At 39.4% G+C, this 12,045-nt stretch overlaps 1 protein-coding gene across 9 annotated transcripts in view; it reads right to left on the bottom strand.

Moving 5' to 3' along the window:
- Nucleotides 1-2,208: 2,208 nt before the first annotated feature.
- LOC132897879 (calcium-activated potassium channel subunit alpha-1-like) overlaps nt 2,209-12,045 on the bottom strand; it is a 158,621-nt gene continuing 148,784 nt past the window's right edge. For 7 of the 9 annotated variants that reach the window (XM_060939136.1, XM_060939137.1, XM_060939138.1 and 4 more), the window contains one exon: nt 4,932-11,979. In XM_060939136.1, the coding sequence (XP_060795119.1) occupies nt 11,754-11,979 (226 nt within the window). In that variant the 3' untranslated portion in view covers nt 4,932-11,753. Of the gene's footprint in view, nt 2,435-4,931; nt 11,980-12,045 lie in introns of those variants that run through there. The other 2 variants (XM_060939135.1, XM_060939134.1) reach the window with 2 other exon arrangements.

Here is a 12,045-nt window from a genome sequence, read left to right as displayed (position 1 = left end):
GTAGAAAACACTGAAGGCGTGGCTCTGTTAGCCGAGTCTGCGCAGTCGAAGTCAGGTACACCCACTCATTTTGTTGACAGGCCCCGCCCCCTTCTCCAAATACCAAGGTCCGGCATGTCGCAGAACGTCTTCATTGTGGAACTCAATCTTATGTCTATCCAGAGAGATTAAATAGCTTCAGCTGGAGAGATTTCTTTCGTACTGATGCGTCGATATAGGACATTCATCACATGAGCATGAACTGGAAATAAAACTAACGCGCATACTTATAAAATCCATCCTAATGTTATCAGTAGTGTGTGTTCACTTTAATACTGAAATAATACACTCACCGGCACAATGCTTCAAATCATACAAGAGCTTCAGTTAATGTTCAAACATCCGAATGGGAAAAACTGTGATCTCACAGTGAAGTGTGACTTTCTTTCTTTCACTGTGGTATGGGTGTTGGTTTGAGCCAGATGGACTGGTTTGAGTATTTCAGAAGCTGCTGATCTCCTGGGGTTTTCACACACAACAGTCTCTAGAGTTTATACAGAATGGCGCAGAAAACAAAAAACACTGAGTGAGTGAGCGACAGTTCTGTGGGTGGAAACAAACGCCTTGTTGATAAGAGAGGGTCAGAGATCAGAAAATGGACAGATTGGTTTGAGCTTTTTTGCCAGGAAGGATATAATAACTCATATAATCACTCTTTACAACCGTGGTGAGCAGAAAAGCATCTCAGCATGCAACAGCAGACAGAAGAACACACTGGGTTCCACTCCTGCAGCCAAGAACAGCGATCTTAGAATCAACAACACATCCCTATTAAAGTGGCCGGGGAGTGTACTGCTGTCCAGGTGACTCTGCAGCTCGTGTGATTAAACCTCTTGATGTTTTAAATGTTTTTAACAGAAATGGATAAGAGTTTGTATTTGTGCACGTGTCCAGAAAAGCTCAAATAAGGAGCTAAATGTGCGCAAGTTCTGTGGCGATGGAAGCTGGATGGCTGCAGCTGGTCTCTTCCAGGAAATCTGTTAGTCACTTCATTCCCAAGTGTAGCCACGCCTTCTTATGATCTCATCTCATCTCATTATCTCTAGCCGCTTTATCCTTCTACAGGGTCGCAGGCAAGCTGGAGCCTATCCCAGCTGACTACGGGCGAAAGGCGGGGTTCACCCTGGACAAGTCGCCAGGTCATCACAGGGCTGACACATAGACACAGACAACCATTCACACTCACATTCACACCTACGCTCAATTTAGAGTCACCAGTTAACCTAACCTGCATGTCTTTGGACTGTGGGGGAAACCGGAGCACCCGGAGGAAACCCACGCGGACATGGGGAGAACATGCAAACTCCACACAGAAAGGCCCTCGCCGGCCCTGGGGCTCGAACCCAGGACCTTCTTGCTGTGAGGCGACAGCGCTAACCACTACACCACCGTGCCGCCCCCTTCTTATGATATACTACAATAATGTTTTAAAAACTAAAAAATGTGCAGATATCAGCATCGGGGAAACTAACTGTTCAAATTAGACACTGTAGTAGAAGAACCAGGGTATCATTGAAGCACACGGGGATGGGCGGAGCTACACATTATACTGCAGCCGGCCAGCAGGGGTGCGAGAGCTGTGGAGGCCTCACTTTTAGAGACGTCACGCTCTTCACGTTTTCTACAGTCGATGGGTGAAATGTGTGGAAACAAAGGAATAAATCATAAAGTAATGTAGTAAAGGTCAATACTGAAAAACAGCAAATGTAGAAATACGATGACTCCATATCACGATCCACATTCATGGGTACCAGTAATCTTCTGAGATTTATTGTTTGGAATAATTTTAGAAAATAAAAGGAATTCATTTCCTGTTTTAGCACATGATAAAAAAAAAATTAAAAGTAAAAGCCTATTTACTTGTTTTTCATTTCAGAATGATAAACGAATGAACGCAAAGTACACAGTCTGATTCTTGCACTGTTTCACCTCAGAGAAAAAAATCCACATTGTGTTCTTGTGATCTGCAGCCCACACGTCGCAAATTTGTACAAAAGTTTTATTTCAGTTGAGTTTGACAGAAATCTTAGAATCCGGAAAATACAGCAAGCTATGAAACAAAAACCCATGCAGGAAGTGCAAAGTACAGCAAACCAAACCATAACGTGGAAGCACCAAATGCTAGGGTCATTTAGCATTTAGCAAGACTAGCGTTGTGCAGTTCAGGCTGAGGAATGAAGTTTCTGATGCAGTCGCTCGCACCAAAGAGTCACTTTGCTTTCAGGATAAAAAGCAAAATGTTAAACACACACCACTCGCTTTGGACTGAATGCATCTGTTTGTGTATTTTCCACTCAGAACCGAATGCTTCATCAGCACAGGGGTTCCATGCACGTGTGTGTGTGTGTGTGTGTGTGTGTTCATACCTGTGACCCCTCAACTCATCCACGGTGCACTTTGGAGAAAAGAAACTCAGTGAGTCCGGTTTCTTTCACTCATTTCTAAAATTCTAAAACCCATGTTCTGCTGAAGAAATGAAATCAAGTGCGTTCTAAAGCAGGAAACACAGTAACACTCAGACGGTTCTACAGGATTCTAGTGGAACACCTTCACGCCAGAAATCTGATCAGAAACTTGGCAGAGAAATGAAGCACTTTTAAAAGGAGCCTGAACGTTTTATCACAACATTCCATCATAATACATCAAGCTGTTCAAAAAGGTTCCATGGTTAAGGGTTCTAGCTTCCTTAAAACATTTTCTACATAGAATCCAGTCCTCTCCTATAACAGAGAAGGTTCCACACACAACTCTTTTGGGAGTCCAAGAACCCTTAATTATCCAATGATGCCTTGATGAACACCTGAGGAAAACTCCCCCCCCCCAGTTGAGTACCAAGAACTAAATAGGACATGGTTCTTCAAAGAAAAAGCCTCTGTATCAGCACTGTGCAGGTTCTGATAGAGGGACAAACTAAAGAACGCTCAGAAAATTTAGAACCCTGTGGCGAGTTTCCCAAACGCATCGCAGCACAAAGATCATCATTAAATGGTCGAGCGAGCAGCACAATGGACACTCTCTCTCTCTCTCTCTCTCCTAGTTAAGATGCTCTTAGTGTTAAAAGGCTTTTGGGAAACCCACCACTGATTGGTTCTTCAGGTGTCCCATTGGGGAGCCTCTTGAATATTCTATGTAGAACTCTACAGGTTCTAGAGATTCAGTTTCCCCATCATAATACAGATAAAGTAAATAGTTTTAGGAGGCTTTGCCTATCCTTTAATTATCCAATGAACCCTTAAATAACCTTTTTTAAACCAAGTACCAAGATAGTCGAGTTAAATGAAAGATTCTAGGAACAGAATTAAGAAGAGTTTGTAAAGCAAACATACTCAGCTTACTAATAATCTTATAAAACAGGGTTCTTTAAGGGTACTTGGATAATTAAAGGCTCTTAGCTTATAAAATAGGGTTCTACCGGTCACTCTGTCTGACAGGAAGTGTTACTGTTGTAGAGCTCGATATAAAACCTTCATGAGAACATTAGCTCGCTAACTTGTAGCCAGCAGATCAGTTTTTATTGTTAAATGTAAACTTGAATTATTCCTGTCTTTTACTGATTAAGAAATTAATTAGGACATCGCTAACATCTAGTTAGCTAAACTAGTGTAGCTAATATATAACTGTCTGGATAAACACAAGAAACAGAAAATTACTCATTAAATAAAACAATTAATCATTTAAAAAACAAACAAGTTCACTGGCGCTAGTACTGTAGTGTTAGCTAGTAAGAGCGAAGCTAGCTCTAGGTACATCTATGTCTAGCTAAACTTTAGCCAACTAGCTAGCAACTGATGTTTTTGGTATTTAATTAAAAAAAGTAAATAAAATTAAAGTTTTTTAAAGCGTGAATCAGAGCACTAAGGCAACATCGATATTCAGCAAGTTTGCTTCCTAAGAATGTTTTTTTTCCCTGTTTATTGGATTTAAGGCATCACGTGTTCACATTTACAGATCAGCGAGTTTCGGAAAAATACTTCACATGCTAACATTCTGAAAATACTTAAATTCTGTAGCTGAATTTCAGTACGTCAAAAATAAATCTGCTAATGAGCACTGACTCCGCCTCTTATTTACACTTTATACACACGTTCATCTTTAACATGTAGCACTGAGTCGAGTTTAACGTTAATAATTAGCCGAGTGTCAGTGTTAAACACGTCGGAGTAAAACGCCGAGTCACCGTCATGTTGGATTTGATGCTTTTTAAACTTTTTATCGTTTTAAGATTACGATGTTTTGTTAAAACGCCGTTTTCACGCAGGCCCACGGCTCCGTGCTCTACAGCCTTCATCAGTTTGGTGTTTACACTCACTTTCAATATATATTTTTATCAACATAGTTTATTAATATATTAAGATAGGCAGGTTCTTTAAAAAGGGTTCTTCAGAAGTTCTTTAAATAGCTAACAGCTGTAGCTTTGTTCTACTCAGAACCTTTACTGCAGAGAAGAAGTGCTGAGTGTTTACACCTGGTATATAAAATGTCGTATAAACACGTTCCAAAAAACATTCATTCCGTCTCTCAACTGATTCACAGATTTGGATTCAAAAGAATCAAAATGAATCAGTTTTGATTCAGTGACTCAGGACGTTTGCGGGTGAAATGTTCTAAACATCATTCATGGATTTGAGTTTTAGGTTTCGAGGCTGTTCCACTAGAGCCCCGTCCGTGTTTTTACACTATAATTATAAACAATTCCATTGTAAAGATGTTAAAATATTAGTGTGATGAGGAAATTAAAAAAAAAAACAATAAGTGAATCATTGCTCTGTGCTGCAATAAAGCTCTGCTCATGGCTTTAATACAGAAAAATCTCATTTTATTAGGATTACTGTGAATATTATTAAGAGTATATTATCATATTTATTTCTTCATAAGATCTGTAAGTTTCTCCTTTACATGATTTATAATATCCCAAAACAAACAAAGTTATAATCAGTACTTTGGTCCAGGAGTTATAATATACACACAGGAATATCAACAAATCATTCTTACAGATTCCAACATTTACAACATTTTAAACATTTCACTGTCATTTCGAGACGAGCTTCAAAATACTGAAGTGAACATTTACAGCAGGGAAAAGGATTAGGATTTAATCTGAATGATGACGTGAGGGAGAAAGAAATGAGAAAAAGAAGTGATAAAATATCCGAAAGTCCACTTACTAACCATAGACACCGTCCACATTCGCTCAGCAACTGTTAAAACAAACAGCTCAGTTTAATGACGTGCGCTCGGAAGGACGTGATAATGACAAAAAAATGAACTGTAATCACACACAACGCTGATGCTTACACTGCTAGAACGTGTGTGTGTGTGTGTGTGTGTTTATCATCAGACCCTTAACATCAGTCACTCATTAAACAGAATAATAAAGTGGGTTCTAGCATCCGGAACGTTGAGACTGTGGACGCGCAGGAACAGAGTTTAATGTGGGTTCTCGTGCACAGACACTGTGTGAGTTTGAGTAAATAATTATCGTGTTCTTTTCACGAGGCAGTGACTTTCATGCTCGTGATACACCACTCACTTTATCAGGCAACACTTTAAACAATTTAAAAATAATTCTCCTTACAAAAATGTAATTCTTCATGATCAGTTTAAACGCAATAAAATCTCTTTTCTATCTAAATGGTGCTCTAATGGTCTTAAAAAAACCTAGAACCCTTAACGGTTCTGCGTTTGCCTCTGGTCCTGTGTAGAACCCAATAAAAAAAGCAGTTAAGACTTTTCCCAAGGTACAGCTACATCATGTTCACGATCATTTCCAGGGGGGCCAATAATAGTGGTGCATGTGGTTTTTTTTGTTGAAAATAAGTATTTCTTGAAGAGAGATTTGTTTTCCTCTGAATAAATTTATTTCAATTAAAGGTTGGATTTTTCTCATTTCTTCAGTGTGAGATGAAGCGACTTCACCAAAAGGTGGATTTTTTCTAACCATTTTTACTGATCTTTCCAAGGGGTGCCAATAATTGTGGAGGGCTCTGTATACGCGGCAGAGGAAATGCAGCATGATTTTGACGTCTCTACACAAACAATCTTAATTAAATAAACGTTCTTGTCTGTGGGGCTTTCACAGCGACACAAGAACACTGGAGGAAAAGACACACATTCATACGGAGACAAACTAGTGACGTTGCTATAGCAACCGCCGCCGGTTTACATCACTTCAGCGTTCCTGCTGGCCGTGTGAATGCAAACAGAAGAAAGCCCCTGAAGGTGTGTAGTTCTCACGGGAGATCCCCAGGAGGTGGTTCCTCTCAATGAAACTCTGGAACTGTTTGGTCCAAAAGCGCCTAAATAGAACCCTTTAACAGGAACTAAGAACCCTGAAGTGTTCTCTCACAGGATTCTACACGGAGCTCTCGCTAACATGTAAACGCTTCTGCTGATGGAAAACAAACAGTTTGCTACATAAAACCTTTAAGGGTTCTGAAGAGTTTACTTTGCATTGGGCTACAAACCAATCAGAAGTTACATTTTGGTCATGTGACTGTTCCTTTTAACGTCATAAACACTGCCCATGAGCAGAGAAAACAGTCAGATTGTGAGATTTGTACCGATAATTATAATATTCTGATATAATAATAAACTTTAAAATGTGATCGAGGTCTAATCACTGAGAGATCAGACTCGAGTCAGTTCACCCGCTCCAGAACCCAGGGAGGTAGATCCTGTTCAGCACGCAACACTGAACCCAGTTCTAGAGTTCCTGGTTAGAGTTCCCAAACAGTTCCTCATTAGAGTTTCAGTTCTAGAGTTAGAGATCCTAAACAGTTCCTGTTTAGAGTTTCAGTTCAGAGTTCCTGATTAGAGGTACTAAACAGTTCCTGATTAGAGTTCCTGATTAGAGTTTCAGTCCTAGAGTTCCTGTTCAGAGTTCCACACACTGTTGCCTTAAAAGCTTGCTGGTATCTCATGAGCAGGAGAAGGTGGTGAAACTTAAACCATGTTGTTCACGTGAGGGGAAATGAGAATGACATGAGTTTGGAAGTTACAGTAAAAGTGTTCAGTGGTTCTGTCACTTCTGCTCCTTTTGCACTTCACACACACACACACACACACACACACACCCTTCACACTCGTTCTCATATCTAACGTTGAGGTTCTTGCTCTCCATGTTCGATAAAAAGTTCCTAAATCTGAACCATCATCTGGTGTCTTCATCATGTCTGAGCTCTGCTCCAGAGAACTTCAACATCAAAGCTGGATTTCTCCATAAACGCGTCAGAATTTATTTCTGTATTTTCAGAAACTCTATTAAAAGACATTTTACTGTGAACCTGCTTCATTTATACATTTATATGGGTGCGTCTCAGAAACTGCTCTCTCATCTGGGACATTATGGTCAAAAAATAAATTTTCTAATTTTACTGTTTTTTTTGCATTTACCGAACACTCAATGTTTCTTTTGTCATGTTTAATAAGAATAAAGATAGTATCTTGCTTTATCTGGCCTCCACTGTGGAACATTTTTTATATTACAATTCAAACGCTTTTGTAAAATTGATTTCCATATAAAATAACTCCATCATGAAGAATTAAAGCCCCTCCTTCACAGAGGAGTGAAAATATTGAATAAATTTCCTCTTTTTGATTGCTTGGGTTAAAAATGCCAAGTTATGACTGAATTGATTTTTCACTTAAATATGAATAATATGATACAGTTTGGGTATTTGATACGGCGAAATAGGACACAATGGAAAAATCAAGAACACACCGGAAAGATGAGAATAACGGCGGTGGTAAAAGAACAGCGACTGTTCCGGCTGAAGGTCGCGCGGGTCTTTGCTGCGGCGCGCGAGCAACGGGACATCACTACCGTACCGGACAGAGCGCGAGGCAGGGGCGGGGCAAAGTGACTGGCCGTAGAGTCTATCAAAAGTTCGATCTAAATTGACCATGGTTGCAAAATATTGGCCAAAAATACGCAAACACTACGAAATATGAAAGTAAGATGAAAAAGAAACATTCTATTGCCTTATACTGCAAGACTAAACCAAAATAAAACTGTCAAAACTCACCTTTTCAGTGATAACGTCCGAACAGATCACCCGCGTAACAGAAAGACCGCAAATGGAAGCACGATCAACTTCTAACTGCTGGAGTGGAAAATTCCATTCTACACATACAAATTGTTAATGTGTGTCCTTCCCCGCACACAAATAACACGCTACGGTAAAAAATAATCCACAACTCATTTTATAGCTCAGAAATTCATACAAGACCAGCTACCATCGTAACATATTCTGTAAGAAACATATTCTATACCTAACTTTCAGCTTTCGTTTTAAAAAACAAAATCGCAGATTTATAACTAAATTTTTATACGGCGTAGTGATTTTAAGTTACTACTTTTGGTGAGGTCACGACCTCGACCCTGAGGCTTTCCGTTTAGATCAAAACGCACGATCGTATTGGTTTTGGGTTTGCGGAAAATGGAGTTACAACAGTGATCAAATTTTGCGTGATGTTTTATTACGGTTATGATTATTCTGTGAGCGCACCAATCCTTAGGTGTATAAAGTTACAACTTAAAATACAATTAGTGATAACTGTAGACTTTTCAGCGGACTACAACCTTTTTAAGGGAATGCGATGTAGTCGACCGTTTATCATGTCCCAGATCAAGCCGCCATTTTTCCACAAATTTACAGAATTTTTGCCAAATTCTGAACAGAGTATTCACATCAAAGATTTAGTTTTATCTGTATTATTTCTTTCATCATTTTATTTCAAATTAAAACCAACATCACCATTCAAAACCGTATAGTTTATTGACTGGGAGTATATTTAGTGGGGAACCCCCACAGTACCCAGTTTCTGAGACAGACCCATATCTCTACTCTGTTTTTTTCTTCTCTACACTTTCTATAAATAAGAATTTATCCCTGGTTAAATTAACACTTAAATAAAATACATTAAAATACACTCAGCCACGCCCTGAAATCCTGCCTCATGATTGGTCAGATATTTCTGAGAACAAAATAAATTTGTGAAAGTTCCACAGCCTTTCACAACTGTGTGTATGAACTCGATCTGAAGAGTGTGGCAGATCCAGAGGAACGTGTGTTCAGATCTCACACTAGCTGTGTGTGAAAAACAAAGTCATGAGTGTAATGTGTACCGTACTCTTTATACACACTGCTACTACACTGGATTACATACAAAACTAATCAGCGTTAAATATAAACAGGCTTATCTTTATGCTCAAATCCCATAAAACACTCAGGATATAAGATCTGTGGGCGTGTTTTCAGAGACCGGGCGGTTTTTATTTTTATGACAGGTCAGTATTTGTTCATGTTTCGTAAATGGATTAAAAACAACATTAAGAAAATGTTAGAAAAGGTAAAATTTGGAGCAATGCCTATATATGGTTAATTTGGGGCGTGTCTGTATTTAAATGAGCAGTACTACGAGGCACATTAGGAACATTTGAATTAATTTATTTAATATATAAGAAATAATTTGGACCGTTTTAATCTACACAATGCTGAGTAAACATAAGCTTGGAGGTGATTGGTGAGAGCGCCCTCTAGAGGTGTAGCACGTTTGTTTCCTTTTAAACATCATGTATGAAAGATGATGCATGTGATTTCACTGATGACCACTTCCTGTTTATTATCCCACCCCTTTCTCCTTGAAGCAGGTGTGTGTAGTGCAGGTTGACGAAAGGAGCAGAATTTAGAAACACTGAACTTACAAACTTATCAACCGTAAATAAAAAGCATGAAGTCGTTTTACTCCACAGCGCTGTTGAGTTCTGGATCGTGATTGGTCAGAAGCTGCTGGTTAATTTTCTATAACAGGCAGACGTGCCACGTAAACGTGTAATTTAAAAAAAAAAAACTGTGATGTTTATTGCTGCTATAACTTAAGTGACAACAGGAACGGACTTGTTTCAAGGACATTCCATAGCATTACAGGTAACCATAAACAGATAAAAAGTATGATGATGTGTTATTCTTCAGTGAATAAGAATTGTTAGATTACTGTGGTACAAGAGGAACAAACCACTCGGTGATGTGCTGTTATAGGAAATTAATCAACGTAACAGAATCACCCTTCTGTTTTTATTCCTTACACACGTGTTAAATACGTGGGATTTTAATTTAACGCTTGTGTTCATTTAGAAAGAAACGTAGACGAGCACACGGCTGAGGACACAAAAAGGCGAGGCAGTGATTTACGTCCATGAGCACGTCCATGTCGCGGTGCTGTGAGATGCTTAAAGTGCAGTTTCAGTGCAAAATGGTGTCAAAACAATGAAAAAAAAATCAGAAACATTAACATGGGTGTGTGAGGTGACGCCGAGTCTGATGTGAAGTTCTGAAGCAAATGGCGCACGCATGCACTGATTTCATTCAAATGTCATAAATTCAATTCCAGGGTGATGTGAGTTTCCATCAGCTGCTGTTATATTGAATATTTTTTTAGAGACGCAACAAGATGACATCATCAAAAAGCGCCACACACACACACGGGCCATGTTTGAAACGTCAGGTCCGAAACCACGCACAACTGCACTAAATAGTAACTGAAAATAGTATGAATACCGATGACAAGGCTTTCCCTGTTACCATGACAACACGCTAACACTTCTAGCTACACGTCTCAGTACAGAGCCTTCTTTAGCCGTCGATGCTAAGTGTAACTTCTGTAATTTTAGGCAAATGGAAGATTTTTTTTTTCAGTAACTTTACAGCACAACTGAGGTAAATGTTGATGTTCCAGATCGTTCTTTCGTTTCCACGGTCACTGTGTCTGTGTAAACGACTTAACCGCTACTTCACGGTGAGCTACATCACTAACCTGGGTATTTAGTCAGCTTATAAATGTAGCCACAGTAAGGCTTTCCCTGTTACCATGACAACTAGCTACTGCCTGTAGCTATACTTTAGTTTGTCAGTACAGAGTCCTTGTTTAACGCCGAGTTTAATGCCAAGTCGTGTAATTTTAGTCACACGGAAGCTTTTTGTGAGGAATCTAACAACACGTCTGAGGTAAATGTTGACGTTTCAGATGATTCGGTTTCATTTCCACGGTGACTGACTATATAAAATGCGTAAAGGCGTCATCACAGCTAGCTACACTGTTAGCTTTAGCGTTTAGTCAGACTGTGCTTGGCGTCCATATTTCCCTGCAATAATGTTCTGATTACTTTTGTCAAAAGAAAATACAAAAAAACTTCACTTTTAAATTTATGGAATATGATTTCACTTCAAATGTTTGCTTTTTAACAAAAATCCACAAACTATATGTTTACTGTCACTATGTTGGTTTTTCTGTCTGTGTTGCAAGAATTTTGATTTTTAATATTAAGATAAGACACTTTTAGCTTTTCAGACGTGAAATGATGTTCAGTTTATTTCCGCAGACACTTAGGACAAAAACTGGGATTTAAAGAAAGCGATACGTCTCCAGTAGGGGGCAGTGACGTGCAGTTTTAAAGGCAGTATAGTTACTGTAGGATTATTATGGTCGGTTTATTCTATAAACTTGTGTAGAGAAATATTTCAGGATGGTATGAAAATGATACTGTTTAGTGCAGTAGTATGCAGTTTTACTCCAGACAGTGTTTCGATCACAGGTTCCCCCTCACAGGAAGTGATACTGAGGCGTTATTTCTGATGTTTCTATGTTTAGATTTCAAACAGATGGATGGAAACAACACTACAGAGAGAAAGACAGATAAAGAGACAGAGTGTGCGTTAAAGGGGAACGTACTTGGGCTTGTCTCGTGGCTCTCGGCTCTTGGTGTGTTTGGTGCTGATGGAGTGAACAGATGAGCTTTTTTTACTGGACGAGTGTGAGGAGTGTGAGGAGTGTGAGAGCGTGGAGCGGCACTGAGCCGCGTTGTGATCAAACTGCATTAAACAGAAGATCAGGTCTGTGGGGACCAGCTCGAACTCGTACGGAGGATTGGTGATCACGTAGCTGAGACAGACAGACAGACAGAGAGAGAGAGTGTGAGTGAGTGAGTGAGTGAGTGAGTGAGTGTGT

Source organism: Neoarius graeffei, chromosome 14 (assembly GCF_027579695.1).
Source record: "Neoarius graeffei isolate fNeoGra1 chromosome 14, fNeoGra1.pri, whole genome shotgun sequence".
In the NCBI taxonomy this organism is placed as follows: Eukaryota; Metazoa; Chordata; class Actinopteri; order Siluriformes; family Ariidae; genus Neoarius; species Neoarius graeffei.
This window is presented reverse-complemented; position numbering and strand designations above follow the sequence as displayed.